At 52.8% G+C, this 21,966-nt stretch overlaps 8 protein-coding genes across 8 annotated transcripts; 4 read left to right on the top strand and 4 right to left on the bottom strand.

Annotated features, from left to right (window-relative positions):
* Nucleotides 1–648: 648 nt before the first annotated feature.
* HRG_04653 (uncharacterized protein) lies at nucleotides 649–1,361 on the bottom strand (the record flags this gene model as incomplete). Its single annotated transcript, XM_044863124.1, has 2 exons — nucleotides 649–1,126; nucleotides 1,210–1,361. The coding sequence occupies 2 exons, from the start codon at nucleotides 1,359–1,361 to the stop codon at nucleotides 649–651; spliced, it is 630 nt and encodes a 209-aa protein (XP_044721738.1).
* Nucleotides 1,362–3,057: 1,696 nt separating this feature from the next.
* Nucleotides 3,058–4,688, top strand: HRG_04652 (centromere kinetochore component CENP-T histone fold domain-containing protein; the record flags this gene model as incomplete). Its single annotated transcript, XM_044863123.1, has 5 exons — nucleotides 3,058–3,433; nucleotides 3,521–3,617; nucleotides 3,714–3,851; nucleotides 3,909–4,469; nucleotides 4,520–4,688. 5 exons carry the CDS (start codon nucleotides 3,058–3,060, stop codon nucleotides 4,686–4,688), a joined length of 1,341 nt encoding a protein of 446 aa, XP_044721737.1.
* An 18-nt stretch (nucleotides 4,689–4,706) lies between these two features.
* On the bottom strand, nucleotides 4,707–5,885 carry HRG_04651 (SURF1 family domain-containing protein; the record flags this gene model as incomplete). The annotated part of the gene is made up of 4 exons (XM_044863122.1): nucleotides 4,707–4,806; nucleotides 4,873–4,978; nucleotides 5,052–5,561; nucleotides 5,639–5,885. The coding sequence occupies 4 exons, from the start codon at nucleotides 5,883–5,885 to the stop codon at nucleotides 4,707–4,709; spliced, it is 963 nt and encodes a 320-aa protein (XP_044721736.1).
* Nucleotides 5,886–6,356: 471 nt separating this feature from the next.
* HRG_04650 (UBX domain-containing protein) lies at nucleotides 6,357–7,893 on the top strand (the record flags this gene model as incomplete). Its single annotated transcript, XM_044863121.1, has 4 exons — nucleotides 6,357–6,435; nucleotides 6,508–6,560; nucleotides 6,633–7,793; nucleotides 7,855–7,893. 4 exons carry the CDS (start codon nucleotides 6,357–6,359, stop codon nucleotides 7,891–7,893), a joined length of 1,332 nt encoding a protein of 443 aa, XP_044721735.1.
* Nucleotides 7,894–8,141: 248 nt separating this feature from the next.
* On the bottom strand, nucleotides 8,142–8,796 carry HRG_04649 (CHCH domain-containing protein; the record flags this gene model as incomplete). Its single annotated transcript, XM_044863120.1, has 2 exons — nucleotides 8,142–8,400; nucleotides 8,597–8,796. 2 exons carry the CDS (start codon nucleotides 8,794–8,796, stop codon nucleotides 8,142–8,144), a joined length of 459 nt encoding a protein of 152 aa, XP_044721734.1.
* Nucleotides 8,797–9,555: 759 nt separating this feature from the next.
* On the top strand, nucleotides 9,556–10,475 carry HRG_04648 (kinase; the record flags this gene model as incomplete). The annotated part of the gene is made up of 5 exons (XM_044863119.1): nucleotides 9,556–9,634; nucleotides 9,691–9,752; nucleotides 9,804–9,872; nucleotides 9,942–10,295; nucleotides 10,347–10,475. The coding sequence occupies 5 exons, from the start codon at nucleotides 9,556–9,558 to the stop codon at nucleotides 10,473–10,475; spliced, it is 693 nt and encodes a 230-aa protein (XP_044721733.1).
* A 3,110-nt stretch (nucleotides 10,476–13,585) lies between these two features.
* On the top strand, nucleotides 13,586–14,095 carry HRG_04647 (uncharacterized protein; the record flags this gene model as incomplete). The annotated part of the gene is made up of 3 exons (XM_044863118.1): nucleotides 13,586–13,748; nucleotides 13,805–13,986; nucleotides 14,039–14,095. The coding sequence occupies 3 exons, from the start codon at nucleotides 13,586–13,588 to the stop codon at nucleotides 14,093–14,095; spliced, it is 402 nt and encodes a 133-aa protein (XP_044721732.1).
* A 2,675-nt stretch (nucleotides 14,096–16,770) lies between these two features.
* HRG_04646 (DDE superfamily endonuclease domain-containing protein) lies at nucleotides 16,771–17,273 on the bottom strand (the record flags this gene model as incomplete). The annotated part of the gene is made up of 4 exons (XM_044863117.1): nucleotides 16,771–16,797; nucleotides 16,847–17,093; nucleotides 17,170–17,186; nucleotides 17,241–17,273. 4 exons carry the CDS (start codon nucleotides 17,271–17,273, stop codon nucleotides 16,771–16,773), a joined length of 324 nt encoding a protein of 107 aa, XP_044721731.1.
* Nucleotides 17,274–21,966: the final 4,693 nt, after the last annotated feature.

Raw genomic sequence — 21,966 nt, 5'->3', positions numbered from 1 at the left:
ATGCGGACAGCCCGGGGCGCTCGGCTCGAGCCATGGGCGGCATCGCGTGTTATCAAGATGCAAGCACCGCATGAGAACATCTGGGCACTCCAAGCTGTCGTACGAGCCGACGCGTTTCGCCTTCTTCTTCCATCTGGGCCTGCTGTCCGACTCGAACCTAGTTTTGGAGGGGTTGCAGAATCGACTCAAAATGGACAGTTGGGACTAGGTACAGCACACCCTCGCAGCCTTGCTCAGGACTCAGGGGCGCCAATGACAAGCTGCATCCTCTCATGCAGCGAACCGACGGACAGGTACATGGGCCCGGGGTTGGGCACAAAAAACGCGCCACAACTGCCAGAGACGGAGAAGGCGTGTCGACTGGGCCGCCTGTTGTGCTGCGCGAGAGGCTGGCAGCTAGCCTTGGCGGTAAGCAAGGCACAGCGGTACATAATCGGCCGGAGACGATGGCCACACAGGCTTCGGTCAACGTCAGCGGGAGCCAGGCTCGGCCCAGCTTGCTTGCCCATCTCTTCTCAACTGCCGAACACTGTCTCGCGAGCTGCAGGCGCTCGACGGCCCATCAAGGTCAATTGCCTGCCTAGCGAGTCCCCGGGAAGCGAGGACATGGAGCGAGTTTTGCTCGCCTCGCCGGAGACCAAAAGGTGACTATGGTGTCACCTCCATGTTTCGGAGCATGTCCCACGTCGCCGGTTTCATGGGGTCCAAGACAATGTTGCTGTCTTTGCCGTCAAACCGGTGAGCCGCTTTCTTGTGACTGACGTACCACATGGCCTTGCAACGGACAGATTCCCAATCCCTGACACTCGAGGCAAGGGCCTGGCCGTCGTCCAAGACCCTTTGGAAAGCATCCTCCATCCAGAGCACGCAGTTCCAGTCCGGGTCGTCTGTTCGCAGCGGGACATTGCGCAAGATTTGCTCGAGGTGGTCGCGATCCATGATTTTGCCCACGACGATGCGGACGAGGAGCATGGCTGCTCGGTCCGAGTCGTTGACGTACTGCCATTCCGGCCTGAGCTGCGGCGGGTTGCCCGACATGACCAACCTTTCCTTTGCGTGGTACATGATGTGCCTGCTTCCAGATTTGGGATGCTGCTTGGGGCCGGCAAGAAAGGCCCAGTGGTACCTGTGGTTGATTTTTGGCATCCTTGTTAGCTGAAAGCTGCTCGTTGCGTGCGCTGTGGGAAAACACCGGGGGGGCAGGCTGACTCGTCTTCTCCTCGGGGCATTTTTGGGGCGCTGCCGCGGACATAGAGGCCCACGTAGAGACGCTCCTTCTCCAAGCCGAGGGAGTGGTTGATTTTGTTGACGAGGAGAAGGTCGGAAGCCTGCTCCGGGAACTGGTCGGTGGTAAAGCACATGCTGGCGATGGCGGCAAATTGGAGGCTTCGAGTGGTTTCTTCAGTCTTTTCCCGTTCGCTGCCGCTGGTGGGACGGAGGAGGGGCAGGGCAAGTTCAGGGAACGGGAGAGGAGAAAAGGAGAAGGCGGTGCAGGCAAAAAGAGAGAGATGGACAGTAGCCGAGGAAGTGGGAGCATAGGCTGGAGAAGAAAGGGCAAGAGTCTAGTTAACAAGAGATGCAATATTCTCCAAAAGAGGCACGCGGTCCGCCAACATACGCAGAAATGGCAGCAATGGCGTGCCGAACTAACTCACGGCGAGTTGACGCACACAACATAAACAAGGGCAGCGTGATGATGTTCTGGCTTGACAATGCCAACCCTGCGCTCAGGTGCGTCTACGGGGTGACACAGACTGCAAAACGAAGCCGGCCATGGGTGCCATGCGAGCTCCCGCCGAGGGCATCATCGCCCATGATCCATGGCGGCACCGCTCACAGTGTCTTGGGCGGCGGAGCGGCGCCGTGGCCGTCGTGTGCGGTGCCCCTTTGAGGGAGGGAGAGTGTGCGAGCGTCACAGTGTACAGATGTATGCTAGTGCGTGTTTGCTTGCTCGCTCGACTCGAGGCGGCATGCCGTGTACGAGATTTGGCCCCCATGGAGCTCGGCGCGCCATGCTGCATCAGTCGACCCCGGCTGGTGTTGGTGAGTCCTGTCTTGCCGGTGCCGCATGGCTGCACCAACAAGCGCGGGAGGGATTTGGCATGGACATGGCCTGCTCACTAAACGGCTACTGCAGCCCGACCAAAGAGGAGGAAGCAGCTTCTCGTCGATGCTTGGATGTGTCTGTCTCGAGCGGTCAGCAAGTGTTGAAGACTGTACGTAGGGGGGAATCGCATGAAGCTGCAGGGTGAGGCTGAAGCCGACGCACGAGACACCGCAAGGCCCAGGCGCCCAAAGGGGACTGAGGAGAATGTTTGTCCCAACCGAGTGCATGGGAGAAGCACTGTGCCGGCAGCTTCTTCAGGGCCGCGATGTGCTCTGTGGCGTGACGAGATGCAGGCCATGTCTCCCCGAGCCGGAATTCGCTCAAGCTGCAGCGCATCTTGCTTTGCACAAACAAGCCGTCTGTGCAACACCACGTGCGCCTTGCGGTGCCTGACAGTCCGCCTGACGTGTAGGCAAGCAAAGGCACGGGCTGTCGTGCCCTCTGTCTCTCGTCCAGCACAGTATGTAGTCCGCATCTTGAGGTTCGGGTGAGAATCCACTTCTCTGCCGACTCCGCTTCTCGCCCCGCTCCGCCTATTCAAGAACAAAAGGTATCGGCACAGTGCACACTGTGCAATATGTGCCATGAACACTGTACTGTTTGTGCCGTGCACACGCACCCATGCATCCGCCCAACACCTCTCGCTCGCGTGCGCCAACGTCGCTCGTCAGCTGCGACAACAACGGCCAGCAACCCTCAATTCTCCGTCCTGCATCTGATACGTCAGACCTCCTTTAGTTATTGCCCTGTCTCACAGCTCTACTCTGTTTGTTTTCCTGCGACCAAGATATCTCGACCGAGGCATTGCGGCCGCCCAGATGCTCGATAACAACCATCACGTCGCCTCGCGTCTGGACCCCTTCGCTTCCTCCTCAGCGCAACCCCCGTCCTCGCCCACCCCCTGCAGCCGACGTACGCGCAGCCGACGACCGCCTTGAGCGACTGCCGGCATGGCGTCCACTCCCAAGACACCAGGAGCAAACACCAAGGCTAAACATGGACGAGCCGCTGCTGCTGCTTCGCCCACTGCCCCGGCCACCCTCACTCCTTCCCGTCGCGCCTTGAGCGACGAGCCGCCTTCCTCTCGCCCTTCACTCCGTACACCCCTCGATCGCAGCGCCTCGCGAAACCTCCTTGCCTCGATCCGTCGCGGCACCTCGGCCTCCGGCGGTCGTCGAATCAACAACAACGCCCCGACGCCTCATGCCAAAGCCGCCCGCCTGGCCCTCAACCAGCGGCGCAATGCCTTGTTCACCCCCGGCAAAAATCGCCGACGCAGTTTGATGGAACAGCGCGAGACTCCTATGGGCGTTCTGCGCAATTTGAGTAGGGCTCTGGCCACCAAGAGCAGGCCTGTTGCCACGTCCTCATCCCCTCTTGATCAGCCCTCGAGCATTGCGCCAATCCCCGAAGAGGAAGACGACGACGACGAGTTGTCCATCGATAGACCACGCCTCTCTCTGCCCCTCGACCAGGACGACCAAGATTCCGACCTGCAGCCCCCGCGCTCGTCTGGTCTTGAGGAGGAAAACTATACACTGCAATCGATTGAGCTGCCCCGACGGGCTTTGAGTGAGCAACCCGGGCTCAGGCTGTCTCGTGGCAGCTTCGGCGATGACAGAATCAGCGACTTCTTCGACCAAATCAACAACGACCCAACACTCGACGCCCCCCGGCACTCAGATTTCTTCCCAGGCTTTCTCGAGCATCTCCAAGCCGACGCGGGCGATTTGACACTGAACCGGTAAGCGGGGCACCAACTGTGGCTTTCCTATCACCTACTTCTAACACGGCACTCTAGCATCGACGCAGACCCAGCACGACGCACGACAATGGGACGCGACAGCGACTTTGGCTTGCAGCTGCCGGCCGGTCTGGATGACCAAACGACGTTTCTACTTTCCGAGCCCTCTGCGGGACCGGATCCAGGCTCTCCCGTGGTAGACCACTCCCTCGCCGAAGCAGCAGCAGCAGAAGGTGCCGACGGACTGCCCGACGTATCGCTAGCTCCAGACGCCGGCATGGCAGACTCGGACGACGACGCCCTTGACGTCTCCCTAGTCCAAGATAGGACCTCTGAACCAGCTGGGCCAGCTCCCAGAGCGCGTAAACGCCAAAAGAGAATATCGAAGCACGGTGTCGAGTATCCACCCCTGCCGCCCTCTTTTGTCAAAAAGGTTGCGCAAACGGCACTCAACTCCTCTGGTCTCAGCAACCCGCGCATCTCGGCCGATACCCTGGCGGCCCTGACACAGGCGTCGGACTGGTTTTTCGAACAGCTTGGTGACGATCTTGGGGCCTACGCCAAGCATGCGAAGCGCAAGACAGTCGAGGAGAGTGATGTCGTCACTCTGATGCGCAGGTCGGTTTCTCCGCGGCCTCTGCGCTTTCAAGGCTCTAATAATCGTACAGGCAACGCCAAGTCGGGTCCGATGCTACAATGTTCTCGCTCGCGCAGAGACATCTGTCGAGAGAACTGCTTCAGGACCTGAGAATGCCCGTGCCTCAGCCCACTAGGAAACGCCGTGGCAAGCGCCCGCATAGCGGCGACGACGACGAGCATGGAACCGAGGTGACGTGATGATGTGCACTTCTGTCTCTAGCTACTTTTGCTAGCCTGCACGCGGCGGACGATGCCCGAGGCAGGCTTCTTGACGACCATGTACAGCATGATGGACGTGGCCAAGCACAGGCCATACCTTGACGATGTGAGCTGAATGCCTCAAGGCAAGGAGAGAAGACGGGGAAAGGGCCAAAAAACGCACCATGTGAAGATGTACTGTGCATGGTTGTTCCTCAGATTCACCTCGGCGGCTCGTCCAAAGGGAATGCCGCGGGCTGCATAGTCCATCATTCTCATGAACTCGGGCTCTGTCATTCTGTCAGCTCCACATACGAAACTGGGGCATGTCAAGGGCGTTGGAGGGAGCGAGGAGAAAGATACCCATGGTGGCTTCGACCCAGACAGGTTGACTGCCAGTCAGAGCAGCCATCTGCTCCACGTCGGGAAAATAAAACTCGCCCTTTTCGGGCCTGTTGTGCGGCGTAAACATGTTCTTCTTCCACGGCTCGCGTAAAAGCCCCTCAACGGTAACCTGGCCCCGCGGCAGCGAATCCGGGCGCGTACTCTGGTTGCGATGTGCCTTGTTGATCCAACCGCGGTTGACCAGGATGGTGGACGCGCCGTCGCGCTCCAGCGGCGTCACGACCATGTAGCCGTCCTGACCGTCGCGCATGCGCGGTCCAATAAGCATCTCCTGGTCGTGTCGAAAGCGACCGGTGGCCAAGACGCGGCGGTAGTTGAAGTCGTGAATAACGGCCGGATCGACGCGGGGCGGGAGGGGAAGGGGGTCACGGACGAGGCGGTTCTCGAGCTTTGCGACCAACTCTGTCTTCCAGCCGAGGCGCTGGACTTGCCACGAGCCGAGGGCGAAGGCGGTGATGGGGATGAGGGCTGCGATGGAAACAACCGGCGTCAGCAGAGCAAGTGTTGGGGCGCTTGATAGGCGAGAGGGAGCGGCGTCGACGGACCGAGCAGGATGATTCCTGGGCCGTGTCTGCGGCCGGCGCGGACGATCTGGGGAGGCGCGTCGAGTATGGAGACGAACTCGGGGTCGTCTACGGGCTGCTTGTTTGCGCGGGGCCGAGACGTCGACAGGTTTGCCCGGGGCCCACGGGGGAGCGACGCTTTTGCTGCTCTGGACAGGGTGAGGCTCCTGGGACAAGGGTGGATGCTTGTTGCCCGGAGGCTGCGCAGCCATTGGCGCGAGGGAGCCATTGCCCCCCGGATATTTGAAGCCTTCGGTTTCTTGGTCGAGGCTGGACGTATAGCTGAGCCAGTTGGTGGAACTAGAATTGGCCAATGGCTCTGGTGGTGATGAGATTGGCTGCATGTGCCCGAATAAAGTCGATGACAAGAGAGCTTCCCCGGCCATGTCCGCTGCCGATTATGGCGGGACCTGTGGCTTGACCGCCTGCCGGATGAGGCGGTGCTGAGCAAGCTGGGGCGTAGCTCTCCAGAGTCGAGGATACAGATGTCGCCGCTCTGTTTTCACTGGCCGGCGCTCATGGCCTTGCATCCCCCCAACTCAAGCCCATCATTATCTCTTGTGTGTTCGTCTGGTAATGCGAGGTCCCAACGACCCTGGATCGAGATTTTGACGCACAACGGCGCAACTTGAGCGTCAACGGACGGACCCCCGGGTGAAATTCTACCGCGAGATCGACCACATCTCGTCCCGCACTCGCCATGTTCTACAAAGGCTCGCTGCAGGAGGGAATCTCCACGGCTGTGGGGCAGCAGAAGATGGTCTTTTGCTTCGTCACGAGCAAGTCATCGCCGCCGCCGCCATCACATGCTGCTCGTTCGCTGGCATCGCTGACAATTGTTTGCTGTCCAGACGACAACGAAGAGAGCCGGACGTGGGAAGATGATTTCCTTCAGGACAGCTCTGTACGTGCCCCGCCTGCGTCTCCTGCCGGTTCTAATGCTGACTCTCATTCTTCTTTCTTTCACGGGGGGTAGTTGAAGGAACTGCTGCTGGGACAAGCTGTCGCCTTGCGCCTCGAGGCTGGCTCCGACTCGGCAGGCTATCTTGCCCAGATCTTTCCCTTGCCGCAGACCCCCACCATCGTCATCATGAAGCACGGCGAGCTGAAAGAGTACATTGCTCCGGGGACTGGCAAGGACGAATTTATCCGCCGCGTGCAAAGCGCTTTCAACGCGCCGCCTCGACAAGCTAGCGAGCAGACTGCCGCCGCCACCCCCCAACAAGCGGAATCCTCGCTTCCCTCCTCCCCGGAGGCCGAGAGGTCCGAGAGTGTCAGCCGTGTCCTGGCCGAGAGGGCAGCCCGGCTCCAGGCCAAGAAGGAAGAGGGCGAGCGCCAGGCCAAGGAAGAGCGGGCTAAGGCCCAGGAAAAAGCCAAGGCCGACGCCGACGCCGGGCGCGACACGGACGCGGCGCGTACGCACCGGCAAGCCGAGCTGGTGCGTAGGAAGAAGCAGCAAGAGACGGACGAGCGCCGGCGCATCCTCAAGCGCATCGAGGACGACCGCGCGGAGCGGCGCCAGCGCGCGGCCGAGCGCGAGCAGCGGCGGGTTGACTCGCTCCAGACGGGCGACGTAGCGGCGTCGCTGGTGAGCGCGCCCGAGACGAAGATGCCGTCGACAACGCGGGTTGGAGACATGGCCTCGCTGCAGGTGCGTCTGTTTGACGGGTCGACGGTGCGGTCGCGGTTTCGCACGGCGGCGTCGTTTGGCGAGGTGCGCGCCTGGGTCGACGCCAATAGAACCGATGGCGCGGCGCCGTACACCTTTCGTCAGCTGCTCACGCCCAGGCCCAACCGCGCCATCGACGAGACCGAGGAGGAGGGCAAGACGCTGGGCGAGCTGGGCCTGGCCCCGTCGTCGACCCTGGTCCTCGTCCCTGTCCACAGCTACGCGTCGGCGTACGAGGCTGCCGGCCCGCAGACCTTTTTGTCAGCTGCCGTCGCCGCCATCTTGGCCTGGTTCACCTGGCTCATGGGGCTGGCTGGCCTCGGTCCCGGCAGCAGAGGGAGGGCGGCTGTGGCGACGGCCCCGGAAAGCTCGGCGAGGGAGGCGGGCCGGGCTGACGAGCGCCGGATCAGGGGGTTCGACAATCCAACGGATGCCCGTAGGGATCACCAGCTCTACAACGGCAACTCGGTGAGTGCACGGACGAGCGGAGAGACGCCTGGCCCAGGGTCAACTAACATGCCCATCACAGTTGAACTTTGAGCCGCGACCCGATGAGGACGAGGCATAGAGAGACGGGAGTCGGCGCCAAGGATGATTGACGAAGAGCGGGACTGCTATGCTGTATTGTACAATTCAAGAACGCGGCTCGGGTAGCCCAACTGCATGCGTGTTCCACCATGCTCCATGGAAGACTCGCTCCTTGCCAACACCTCGCAGTCAGAGTGTCTTTCATTCGTGCCATTTCCCCCCTCAAATCGATTCTATACAAAGTACCTCTGGCACATTGCTCGTCAGTTGATAACCCCCCTCCAGCCCTTAGTACTGGCTGGCGGCGGCCTGGCAGGCCTTGAGCTGCTCGAGGTACCAGTTGCAGACCTGCATGTTACCGCCCTGCTCATCCATGCACTTGTTGAACTGCAGCGCGGCCGACTGGCAGTTGTTACCAAACTCGTGCTGCTGCGTATTCTGGGCCTGCGTCTGGACGGCTTGTTGAGGCGCGGCCTCGGGGGCCGAGGAGCCGCCAGAGAAGAGGCCGCCGATGGCGTGGCCGACGGAAGAGCCGATGGCGACACCGCTGAGGGGTCGGAGTCAGCCTGGGGTAATTTTTTCTCATGGCAAGTAGCGGATTGCGTCTGAGATAAGGAGGGAGTCGCTATGCTGGCGAAGGGGGTTCCAAGTTGGCGTGCGTGATTCTCACAGCCGTCCGCGAGAGCAGCGCACAAACGAAAGCCAAGTAAAAATGAGGGCAAAGCATCGGGGAGAAAACCTACGCAGCAGTGCTGGCCATCTGCCCAAATAGGCCGGGGCCTTGGGACTGCGCGGCCGCCGGCGGGGCCATCTGCTGAGGAGCGTGCTGCTGCGAGGGAGCAGCCATCGTGGTCGCGGGCCGCTGCTGCTGCGGCTGGGGGGCGCGGGCGGGGGCCATCGGCCGCGAGGGGGCGGGACGGGCGGCGGAGCGGTTGCGAGGCATCTTGGGTGGTGGCGAGGACGAGATGTGGGAGAGGAGGTGATGGGAGGAGGAAGTGGGTGTGAAGGCGTCGAAGAAGTTGACGATGATTCGTGGCGGGATGCTAGTCCGCCAGGCTCGGTCACGTGACTTGGAGAGGCCAACGTTCGCCTTTGCGGGCTCTGCTTGCGATAACCACTTCCCTCTCGATCCTCAACACACAAAAATTTTCAAGAAAGACACACCTATGTGTCAGTTTCGAGGTGCTAGATGAGCCCAAAGAAACCCCCTATTAGGGTAACTGGCCCGCCACGATTCGGCCCAGACTTACCCCATGCCGCTGATCAGCTATGGAGGAGGCTCTATGTTCGCGGAGTGGACGACGACCTGGAGAAACTTCATGGCTATCGCCCTGGTGGATACCACCCCGTCCATCTGCAAGACGAGCTTCACGGCGGTCAGTACCGCGTTATTCATAAGCTCGGCCATGGCGGGTACGCGACCGTATGGCTCTGCCGGGACCAACATGTTGTTACGCCGTCGTACGTCGCCGTTAAGATTCTTGTCGGCAGCCAGACTGAAAATAAGAGCCGTGAGCTCCTGCTAGCTGCCGACCTTCAAAGACAAAGCATAGACAAGGTCCCCTTCGGGCAGCGCCTTTGTCTCCCTCTAGGGCAGTTTATGAGCCATAGCCCGAACGGAACACATATCTGTCTTGTTTTCCCCGTGCTTGGGCCGGTGATACGGGACGCCGTCGATATATTCGACGGGGAAGAGAGTGCGATGCATATTGCCCAAGAGGTGTCCCGACAGGCGGTCGGGGCTTTAGCCGCACTTCATAGCCGAGGCATTTGCCACGGAGGTATGCCAGGTATAAATTCGCGCCTCTATACTCTAGAAACTAAATATATTTCGCAGATCTCCGACCTTCAAATATTCTTCTAGAGCTACAAGGGTTGGATGGCCTAAGCGAGGAGCAGGTGATGTCACTTCTCGGGGAGCCAGAAATAACAGACGTCCACGTTCGCAAGGACTCTCATCCCACCCCGGAGATACCTTACGCTCCTAAATATCTCGTCTATCCGCCTGACTTTTCCAATGTTAACCCCTCGGCCATATCATCACGCTCACGGCTTATCGACTTTGGCCAATCATTCGATACGTCTCAGCAGCCGCCGCCTGCCGCCTTTGGCATTCCGGCCAACTACGCGGCACCAGAAGTCGTTATCGATAGTCTAGGCAACACGGCCATGGATCTTTGGTCTCTGGGCTGTACCCTATACGAAGTACGGCTCGGTCGGCGATTATTTGACGTGTTTCAGCTGGCCGGCCTCCGCAAGGAGGATTATGTGGATGAGATTGCCTGTCTCCTGGGGGAACCTCCAGAGCCGTGGGCAGAGTACTACGAATCGGACGACAGCTCTGACACCTGCACGAGTCCATCTAATCCGGCCTCCCCCGAAAATGAAGATATATATGTCGAACCGCAAGTGCAACATGCCCGCTCCATTCAAGAGAAACTCGCCAGTTGCCACGACTGTGCCGGGGAGAAATGCGCCCATCCACGGTTCCAGCTTATTTCAGAAGCCGAGGCCGCAACCCTGGCGGATTTGCTGGAGAAACTGTTGAGATACCGGCCGGAAGAACGGCTCGGCGCGCAGGACGTGTTAAAGCATGCTTGGTTTCACACACAATACCGATAGGAGGATCAAACCTTGATTTATTATCTGAATTGAAGGTTTTGCAAGCAAAGCGAGTCTTGGAGTGCTATATGGACAAAGTCGACGAAACCGATATTATCTGAGCTCCAGGTATATAGAACTAAACTGCTAGAATTGACTGCTTCTCACCTTTCAAGGCCTTTTCAACGCAGCCGTGCCTGCATGACGCAGTTTAGCAGATAGCCGGTGCACTTGAACGTTTTCCGAATCGCGTCACCTCTGGGTAAGATGCCATTAAGCGGTACCTCCTACACTATCTTAAAATTATTTTTTTGGATATTATTGAAGCGAAACTGAGACTTGACGATGAAATAGCACCCCAAATAACCACTTCCCTTCAATATGTACTCGGCGTACCATATGCTAAGCCATTTCCTTGTGTGCAACCTAGTTCACTACGGTTGCGTTAGTCGAAGCCACAATACTCGGTCTATCCGACCACCTGAAAAATCCAAATTGCATAATAAATCTAGGCTTTTACCTGCAGATCTCTCAGCTGAGAGATGATAGGAATTACTTCTAGTTTATACGATTCGTTAAAATAAGCACCATCCATTCCCTTTCGTGAGGTGGTGGGCCACTGACGAAAGCATTCGTAATAGCCAGCCGTTTGCACCAGCCGTTTGCACGTAGGGACTGCTTCCCGTGTCTCCGCGTCCGAGATGAATGTAATTAGGTACCATCAGTCGCCATGCGGTGGGAAGATGATTTAATGAAGGCCCCAATTAAATACTGAGATGTATCTATATCGAAGTATGATGATTGACCAGGCTTACAATACCTTCGGTTCAAGTACCAAGGGTTCCAAGCGCTCCGATGCTCGCTTCCAGCGCAAAATGCTCACGTTGCACTGATGTCTCAGGAAGTGCCGCGGATGGTCTCCCATGTGTGAGGCTCTTCACGAATCCAGGGCGGGCTTAGCTGAGGTCGCGTGAACACATTCATGCATGACCAAACATGCTGCAGTACATTAGTGTGCTTCACATGCCGTCCAGCGTTAACAGGCGTCTAGCATCAAGTGTTCCTCAGCAGATAGGAGCTCCATGCACTACTTATGAGTCATAAGCGGAGAAGCCTGCCTGAATTTAGTCGTCTTTGGCTGAATAGTATAGAAAGAAGCCTTCCTAGCCCGTAAGCTGTCATTTTGTCTCCGTATCTCTAGTCGGATCCTATCAAGGACTGCGATATATTTGAAGAAATAAGCATCTATAAATCATGAGCAATTCTCGCAGCAGTGAACGTGGAAGTAAAGACGGGAAGAAGCGCAAAGATAAGGGAAAACAGAAAGCCTCTAAATCTAGAAGCTCACGATCCCGCGGAACATATACCTCAATAGTGACAACGGCCGGCGCAGGGACCGCCGAAGATCCCTCGGTGAGTTCTACACCGCGCCTTCTCTAAGGGAACCCTAAGAACTGACACTTGAAGATTGCTTGGTACATCGGCCGCCCGAGGAAAGGGGTGGGAGAGATGTATGAGCAAATGATTCGCGACGCAGCCAAGACAACAGGAATGGGGGTTTGGTATGTCAGTTATGTTATTGTTTATTGCTTATAGTTATCGACGCCTGTGTTTGAGGAAACAATTAACGCTAAATCCAACAACGCAGGAGTCTTGCCCACGATACCACGTCTCTTGGTGGCGCGGACGTTCGCGACGATATGCATATTACCGTCTTTGCGGACGTGGAACCAGGAGGGAGCTTAAGTGAAGATTTTGACTTTGAAGGCCATCTTTATATTACTCTGGATGAGAATGGCTTGCCGTGGCGACTTCTCCATCCCGAAGAGTTCGAGTTCGACAGTTCAGCTGCCCCTGTGATTCTATACGATGCCAACCAAACCCCTCTTCCTTATTATCTGGGCGACGAGTACTACGAATACTACGAAAACGCCGCATCCCATAAAGAAGAGGCCACGCAGGTAGAGGCAGGCGAAGGTGCATCCCAAGGCAAAACAAAGAGAAAGAGAAGGCCGAGAAAGGGCAAAGCAAAGGCCGATAAAGGGAGCAAAGCTTAGTTTCTAGCTTCTGAAGTAGTTTCATTTGCTTATCATTATCATATAGTGGCGGGGAAGGAAAAATCCCGGGAGGTTCAGTGAGCAGTCGTTCCTTGTGCGGCACCTCTAGCAGGGCGAATGTTGGAGGCTAACAAACAAGTCATACCCGAACGAGCATGAATCATTTAAGTCGGTCTGCGAACAGTGAAGATGCTGACAAGGCCTTCGTTTTCGTTATATCGCATGCCTAGTCTTTATGCGTGCCTACTTTCCAAAGTTCTAACGTTCAACTGCGCGAAGTACTGTGTCTGCTTGAAAGAGACTTAGAATAGAAGTCTTCATAAAGAAGCACGCAAAGATGGCCGGAAAGTGCTTGTGTTAACATGATCCCAGTAGGCACTCTGCACGTGTCTGCTAGGAGATGCAGCCCCCTCCCGCGCCCTCCCCCCGCCCGCGCCCTCCCAGAATGAGGGCACGGCAATTTGAAGCGGATGGGTATATCCGCTTGGAGTCGGTTCTACACTGTGGGCGGACGGCACCCAGAAGTTCCGTTTCTTCTCCGAATATTGCTCTTGGATCTCGACATAAAACCGGCCCTTGCGAGGTGGATGCGTGTGTTGCTGCGGTCGGTTCAAGGTCTATTGTGTGGCGTGTTTCGTCTAGGATCCAGGGCGCCCGTGCACCTGGATCGTATCTAATTACATGTACAGATTCTCCTATACGTACAAGCCCAAAAAACCAGTGCTCAGGCCCTTAGACCTCCTGCATTCCCGGTCTGTAACAGAATCGGGTTTGGGAAAGGCTTTAGTTCTCCTACATTTTGGACGTAGATGTCAAGTATACGCGCGGGCCGTCCGAGGGACAATCTAGGGAGTCCGTGCTGCACCGGCAAATATAGCGGAACGGTCGGAATTCAATCGCAAATCGTTCCTGATTACTTGCCAACGAGGGCGTTAAAGGTACAGCAATATCTGTCTCCCTTAATATATAAATACTAACTCCTATTCCTCGTGAAAGGGTTCTTATTGATACTGCTTCTTAATCTTAACTTTTATACTAAACTCTACCATTCAACTTTGATATTACCCTCTTAAAATGCCTGTTACCGAGTTTAACATTATTCCCGTTAAGGGCGGTGTTGAGGACTGGAAAGAACAGCTGAAGCTGCTTCTCCAGACGCTTAAGAAACAGGACGGATACCTCCGTACTAGATGGGGGCCCTGCAACGAGAACATGCAGCGCCTTGTGCTAAGCATCGGTACGTCAGATCTCTTAGATGAACGTCTGTCTCCTCAAGTGCTAACAAGGCGACAGGATGGGAGAACGTTGAGGCCTCGAATGCGTGGAAAGCCTCTTCGGATTATGCCACAGTAATGGCCACAATGAAGACTGTCCTGCAAGGGGAAATCTCCAGCCGCTTCTTTTGCTTCGTTCCCTTCGCGCCCAAGGTTATCGATGCCGCCATTGTTGAAGTACTTACCTACCACAACTGTACTGTCACTGAAAATGAAATGCGCGCCTCCGTCGAGAACGCCAACTCTTTGCCAGGATGTACGGGCGTCGCTAGCGGCTTCTCTCATGATGGACTTCAGTTCGTGGCGTTAGTCGGCTGGGATGGAACTGATAAGAGCGAGGCGGCGGACAAGTCTTTATATGCGACTGCAAAAGGGTTGATGCCTGAGACGCATCATGTCAATCTCAGGTTTCCTATCAAAGGCTTTCGAGGGCTATAAGTTCACAGAACAGATTGTATTATCCGCTGATAGTGGATAAATTATGTGTGGCTAGTGAACGCTGGGGACGAGCAGCAGGCATCCGGATCGAAAGACTAAAGCTGTTAGTTCTTTTAACTCAAGGGGGAGTCTGATCAATCCATTACTGTCCTTTGCCCGCAACGATTTTCCGGTGCTGATCAAACCACTCTAGAAAGTCCATATTAACATGAATAAAGTGTCCATCGGTGATCAGGAGGCGATAATCCCGGCCGTTACGGGCCTTTGCTTTAGTGAAACCGGTCGAAAACACTAATAAGCCCTTCTTTGCTAAGTTTATCGTTCGTCTAACCCGTTTCCGAGGTTATAAAGAAAGCTAATTAATGATCCGGATTAAACTCTGCGTTCCGGGCACTTCTTATAACTGCCATATATCTCTAGGTCGCCTGGCCTTCTTTTGCCCTTAACTTACATTCGATGGTTTGCCGAATGGCGCCTACCTATGCTCGGTCTCTATCCCATTCTTTAACTCGCGACGTATCGATTATACAATAAAGCTTATGCTTAGAAGTAGATCCCGTAGTACTGCCGGATAAGAGCGCTTAGATATTAGTCCATTGGGGTGGCGGCGACGAACGCGCGAAAGTGCTCGGCGGGGTAGCGGCTACGCTTACGGCGATAGCTTTAAGTTGCTTAAAGACTCGCTTTAGTTGTCGCTTACCTGATACTTAGTGTCTTTTAAATTCTAGCTTAATTCTCGGATAGTTACCTGCTGGTTCTTAGCTACTCTATTTAACTTTTAGATCGTCTCTTACTAATTAGAGATAATCTTATTTTACTCCTTAAGCGTTTCCTTTAATCCTTAGAACTCCGCGCGATACTTAATTAATAGCTTTAAAACCCTTTAAAGTATCGCTATTCTTTTATAACTATTATTATTGTTTTATGTCTTAATTCCGTTATTTAGTTAATTTTATCTATTATCCCTTTCGTTGTCGCTCTTATTATATATCGGCTGCTTTTATTCGGCTCCTTCGCCGACTTATCTAGCAACTTTCGCTTCACGACTCGGCCCCCTATCGGCGACGACAAGCGGCCGCGGTCCCACCGAGGGCCCCGCACTCACCACCAGGATCATGATGACGACTAGCCTACAACAATATAACCTTTTCGGATGAGGAAATGATAAGGATTCAAGATCGTTTTTCGTCGCCCCCGGCAGCGTTCGTTTCGCCGAAATGGTATGGTATGGTATCCCGCCGAAATAGTGGTGACCCGGCGTATTACTAGATCCCGCAGATTACTGGGAAATCCCTTACTCGTTATCTTATACGGTAATACTCCCCCTAAACTGCCGTTACATGGAGATATATATATATTTTAAATCCTATAACTCTAATGTTCCTCGTATAATAGCTAAGTGTATCTTTTCTTATCATTTGCGTAAACTCCTTAGATCCTCCAGTCTTCAACGCAGTCTAACCCCTGTTAGTAGCAGGACTTAACATCGTGCACGAACCAGTTCCTATGTATTTTAATGAAATAATTACCACGCACCCTTAGTATAGTAGTGAACAACTGCGATCTTCCTGCTAAAACATTACTAACGTTTAGGTATGAAAACTAATATATAATTTCACTACTTAGAGACATCACTCAGCAGGTACCATGCCCCACCCCCCTTTCGGTAACACCCACCTTTCGGTAGCGCAATTGAAAAATTCTCCACCAAAAGTCTACCATTTGAACTACATGAAATATGATCAGAACTTAACATTATAAACACAAAAATATATCATTCCGTAGAGAAATGGACGCTCTTATATGTACCGGCGCTTTTTTACCATTCGCCCGGATCTGGTGGTGACTGGAAGGGCTTCGGGTGCCACCTTGACTTCAATCACTGAAGCTGTCTCCACCTCTGAGACCGCCTCCTCCTCTGTGTCAGAATTCAGCACAACGGCTATCTCTTGGCTTTTAATTTGGGGAATGGCTTCCTCAGCCACCAAAGCTTCACTGAGAGTCATGAACCGTCTGTTCGGGTTCGGAATTGCTCTCCTCTTCTTGCCTCTCTGCAGCCGGGCCACTTCTTCCTCTAGCTTCGCGATTCTGTTGCTGTGCTCGGCAAGCGTCTGTTCTTGGGCTTCAAAGCCTCTAGCTATCACGGCGTATCGTCTCCGGGTGCCAGGAGTCTTGTTCTTTCCGAAATCGCGAATCTGGCGGCTGTTTCTTGGCGTATCATCAGAACCCAAAAATGGCGCGGACTTTGGAGACGTCTCTACAATGTCCGCGTGAATTTCTGGATGCCGCAATGCCTTGGATCGTGAGATCGGCCAATTCCCAGTGACCCTCCAGCCGGACAATATATTCTTTGCCGTCATTCCAACCTCGCGCGCTTTAGCATATGCCGTATAAAATTGACCTTATGAACAGGCGCAGAATCGGTCAAACAGGTCAATTTCTGAAGTTCTTTCCGGTAAGCTGCCTTGGAGGCATTGAATACACCGTTATCTAACGGCTGGAGGCCATGAGAGCAGTGGGCAGGAAGGTAACAGCAATAAACGTTGTTCAAAAGCATGTGGCCATCCATGCATCCTGGTCTCGGTTAACAGTAATTCCTACAGAGGTGGATAAAGAAACGCACCGTTGCATGACTTCCATGTCCATCTAATATGATCAGTCTAGCATCTGAGGCATCGGCTGGTCGCGTCTGGGGCAAATAGACCCTCTCAAGCCACTCAATAGCGATATGGTTGTCCGTCCATCCGTTGGGCGACGTTATGTAATGCCAGTCGGCTATTTTGCCGAATTCCGTCAAGAACCACTGTTTCTGAAGCTCTTTGCCCTTAAAGATAATGCCAGGGTAAGGACACGGCCGTCCGCGGTGATAGCTTCAATAAATGAGGTCCAGTTGCGGGACTGTGGCCCTTTCAGAAGGGCCTTCCGTTTTGGGTCTGCACTCCCAACCACAAGACTATCCAAACCTGGCAAAAAGAGTCTGGTTAGTAAAAGTAATGAAAGACAAGCCAAATACTCACCAAAGCCAGACATAATACCGCCTTCGTCAACATTCACGGTATTTTCTGGTTTAATCCATCCATACTCCTTTTCCTGATATCGAAGAACCAGTGAACCGCCCGAGGCGTAAAAGCATTAAATCGGTTAGCTTCCTGACGTCTCCCACGCTTGTTCTTGATGTCCGGATGGCGATTGATGAATTTAGAGACCCAGTTGCGCCCCACTGTCCGCTCGTTGTTCAGTTGCTTTATAAGAGCCTCCACACATGCGCGGATCTGACTGTGGGAGGGAGCATAGCCGAGAGACTCTTGGCGGAGGATCCAAGAAACCAAGCGAGCTTCCTGAGACTTACTCAAGAGTTGACGAGGCTGGATCTGATCAGCCAGGGCTACCTGGCCTTTGAGTCTGTCGGAAATAGACTGCTGAGGTATGTCATACTTTTGGGCGGCGCGGTACTGCGACAAGCCGTTTTGTGACATCAATTATCGCATTAGCCATAATATCCTCCGTATAAATACTCCGAGGCCGCTTTAAGGTCATTTTGGTCATGTGGTGGAGGAATAACGAGAAGAATCATCGTCAGGAGGCGGAAGGAGATTAGGGGTTGGATGGTAATTTCGCGTGCAAGGTACGCACAGGCCGCAGACCCTGTACAAACATTCAACCATCGAAAAGTAGAATTCAATCAATCCACTATCTACTCCAAGTGACGGCTTGTGAATATCTTCAAAGCTGGCTGGAATCCGTGTAAGTGAAATTGATGGTTTTTGGTGGGGATATTTTCTAATGCGCTACCGAAAGGTGGGTGTTACCGAAAGGGGGGTGGGGCATGGTAGCATACGTCTTAAAAGAGTCTTAGGTATCTATTTTTCTATATCATTCCAGTAATGCTAATTTATTCTAATAAGAAATTCCGGACTAGTCTCTGCTATCGTTTCTCCTAGTAAGGCAGTATAGTATATAACTTTCGCACCTACTTTGTTTATTAAGGCTTGATTCTATCATTCTTCTTAGATTTCGGTTTTCTGGTCGACTATGCGAAGATGAGATTTTATAACGCCTTCGTCTGTGGTTTTACCATTACCTCCGGAGTAACGGTCTTAGCAGCCGGAATTTTCAACGCCGCTCAGGTTTATCAACAGCAGTCCAATTTAGTTGCACGAGGCCTCGGCGCCGGCGATGACGGTGGTGATGGCTCCAGGTAAGGCGCCAATAGCCCTAATATTACTCTATGTATAGGACACGCTAAGAAGAAAAATAAAAGCAATAAATGTAACGGCCTAGGCCAAAAGGCTTGCAAAGGCAAATGCGTTGGCTCCGACAAGCTTTGTGGAGGGAAATGTTTAAACGGGCAAAAGAAATGTAGTGGGAAGTGTATCTGGGTGGGTGAAGCGTGTTGCCCCTCAGGCAAGGTACAATGCTACGGAGATTGCATAGCTCGTCACTCCCAGTGTTGCCCTAAGAATAAGAAGTTGTGCAACGGTATTTGCAGTCCGAAGAAGGAGGATTGTTGCCCTAAGGGGAAGATGTGGTGCGAGGGAAAATGTATTAAAACAAGTGAGACGTGTGTATTGAGTTGAGGCTATGAGGATAGGAACGATAGGAGAACAATAAATGGGTGTGTTGTTAAGAATAGGATGTGCTGCCTCCGGAGTTTAAAAGGGACGCAACGAATTATATATCCTTGATCTGTTGGACTTCTTACAGGTGGTTATATGCTGTGTGGTGCACTTACTGTGAGTGTGGGCTCATGGCCGTGACCTAAATGATGTCCATACTAGCTCTGACTTTATGGTACTGCCATCCCGCTATGTTGAGGGAGTTATAAACCACTTTATAACGATTAGGAGAAAATTATTAGACGTTATTAAAGTTATACAACGTTCTTCGTTATAATTGTAATTCTTTACGAAAATAGAGCGGGAATGAATGCTCTATTAGCTGCCGGCTGTGATGATATCTTCGCCGCTGCGGAGTTCTCTTATAGTTTAGAGGTCGAAAGAGGCCGTCGTTAATAAGCCTCTGCTGGCATTAATTCGGCGGGCAGGACCTAGCCATAGCAGCGGTCGGGCGAGTGGCACGCTCCTATGGTCTAACAGCCACAAGCCAGTCTGCGCTTCTATAGGCCGTCTAAACTGCCGTTAGGCTTCACATAGGGTGTTTATGCGACTGTTAACGACGTTAATTCCTAAGATAAAAGGCGCAGAATTGACTTGGCTGCCTGTTAAAGAAACTGACGTCACTGTTCAGCCCACAGACAAGTCAACTTCCTAGCCTCTTAAAGCGAGGAATGTATCAAAGATAGACCAGGAATTTAATTTTATAACACGCTACTAGTTATTTCTCAAGGACACGGTGCAATCGATGGCAGCCCGATTCTGATTAGCCTTTTATAAGTCGTGGAATGCTATAGATTCCCTTATAACCACCAGTGTAGATATCTTACTTCTAATGTCTTCGTATCTTATAAAATTGCGAGCTCTCTGCGATCTATCCTGCTTAACTTATCGATCCCGCCTTCCTTTTACTTAACCTTTATCTTTATACCTCTATCCTATGATAATATGAGGACCGACGTTCCAGTTGTTACTACCTTTCTGTCCTTTATTACGGCCGCTGCCGCGGATACCGGTGATCCGGGAAGCGTCCTACCCAGAGTTGGTAACTGGGAGAATCTAGGATGCTACGAGGACTATAGGGCCCATCGGACCCTACCTTTTGTCAAGTATGCATATCACTTTTACGACATGACGCCCGAGACATGTGTGGAAATGTGTCAAAGAGAGGGCTTCACGCGCGCAGGAGTACAAACTGGTGCCGAGTGCTGGTGTGGCAGTCAAAAAACCATTGATCGTGTCCGGGCTAAAAAGGTTGACGAAAAGCATTGTTTAGTAAAAGCATGCTATGGTGATAACTCGTTAAACTGCGGCGGTCAGGGCTATCTCAGGACGTATGGGTTAAAGCACTCGCATTAAAGGGAAGTTACTATTCTTTTTATGCTTAGTTGCTAGTCTAGAAGTTATATGACTACGCCTCGAGCGAGGCCATCGCCGTATGCGAAGCGATAGTGGACAACGGACCTAATATAGCTCCGGCAGATATACTCGTGTTGGAGGAACCAGGCAAGACAGCAGTGAGGAAACCGGGTAATCCCGGATCTAGAGCGAAGGGCTTGAGAGGCGTCTAAGGAGTATCACGACAGTATTAGGAAGCGGAAAAAATCGCATTACAACGATTTCGTAGCGCGGAAAAAAATATTTAGCGAGCAGCTAAGTAATCACCTTAAGTCTAGAAGCGATACTATAAGCGATAAAGTGCCTCCGCTAAAAAAGAAACTAGACGGAAGTACTATAAGAGGTAAAATAGAAGTTAGTTCTTAATATTATTATATAAGAAAGGTAGAAAAATAAGGTTTTAAAAGAAAGAATAAAAAAAAGAAAAAGGAAATATACTTTCTATAGCAGTAAAAGGTATAAGAATTCTATTCCTTTTAGGCTTATAACTCTTATAAAGAGAGATATAAAAAGTATATATAAAATTTATTAAAGTAAAATTAATAATAAGGGGTTAGATAGGAAAGGTAAAGTTATTTAAATATTTTAAGGATAATAATAGCGATAGAGAATAAATTATTATATTGCTTTAACCTTCTTTTTTTCTTCTATCTAACCCTCGACTTTATATCCCTTTAATATCCTAATTAATAAAGAAAATCCTTTTTAGCTAAGTCCTTAATATCCGATTAATCTCGCGAATAGAGATGCGAGGAGTACATATAAAATGCACGAAGGTAAAATTAGCAGAAAGGGGTAAGACCGGCAGGGCAAAGCTGTTTTGAATCTTTAGAGGGCAATAATTGTGATAGGGGAGTGATTGTTATATTCCCTTGATTGTCCTTCTTTCCTCTATCTAACGCCTCTCTTTATATCCTTCTAGCATCCCAATTAACAAAGGAAATCCTGCTCAAAGGAGCCCTTGGTGTCTGACTAAATACCGAGCCTTTTGCTGGGGTTTTCCCCCTCTTTTCCAGCCCGTTGTCGGCATATCCGTCTTATCTCTCGCTACCTCTATAGGAAGCTATCGCCACTTCTGCTTCCCCTCTCTCCCCCACCCTCCTTTCTGCACCTCTTTTCAGCTCCTTCTTCCTTTTTCTATACCGGTTGTTTTCAGCTTCCTTGATCCCTCTTGCCTAGGGATATCTCCGAGAGCTGCGAAATCAGGCCACGCTTCACGACAATATTATTACGTTTAAAAGTAACGGCTCGCTAATATGGTATGCCAAATTAAATTAGTATAGGAATAGGTAGTCTAAGAGACTAATACGGGATATTAGTAACCTTTAGGCACAGCTTTTATATATAAAGCTCATCTTAAAAAAACTAATTATCCTTATAATCCGATTTGATCTACCTCGGTACTCTAAATCACCTGAATAGACAGGACCAGCCTGGCAGTCCGTTATGACAGCCTCTTGGTCGCTATACTAAGCAGCAGGTTTACCCGTGGCAGGAGCGGCAGCAGCAGGAGCAGCAGGAGCGCCGGCAGCAAGAGGAGCGGCAGCAGCAGCGAGAGCAGCGGCAGCAGGAGCAGCGGCGGCGGCAGGAGGAGCAGCCGGAGGAGCAGCAGCAGCCGGAAGAGCGGCGGCAAGAGGAGCGGCGGCAGGAGCGGCGACGGCGGGAGGAGCGACGGCGAGAGGGGCGGAAGCAGGAGGAGCGGCGGCGGCAGGAGCAGCGGCAGCAAGAGGAG

The sequence above is a fragment of the Hirsutella rhossiliensis genome, assembly GCF_020360975.1.
Source record: "Hirsutella rhossiliensis strain HR02 chromosome Unknown scaffold00004, whole genome shotgun sequence".
Classification (NCBI taxonomy): Eukaryota; Fungi; Ascomycota; class Sordariomycetes; order Hypocreales; family Ophiocordycipitaceae; genus Hirsutella; species Hirsutella rhossiliensis.
This window is presented reverse-complemented; position numbering and strand designations above follow the sequence as displayed.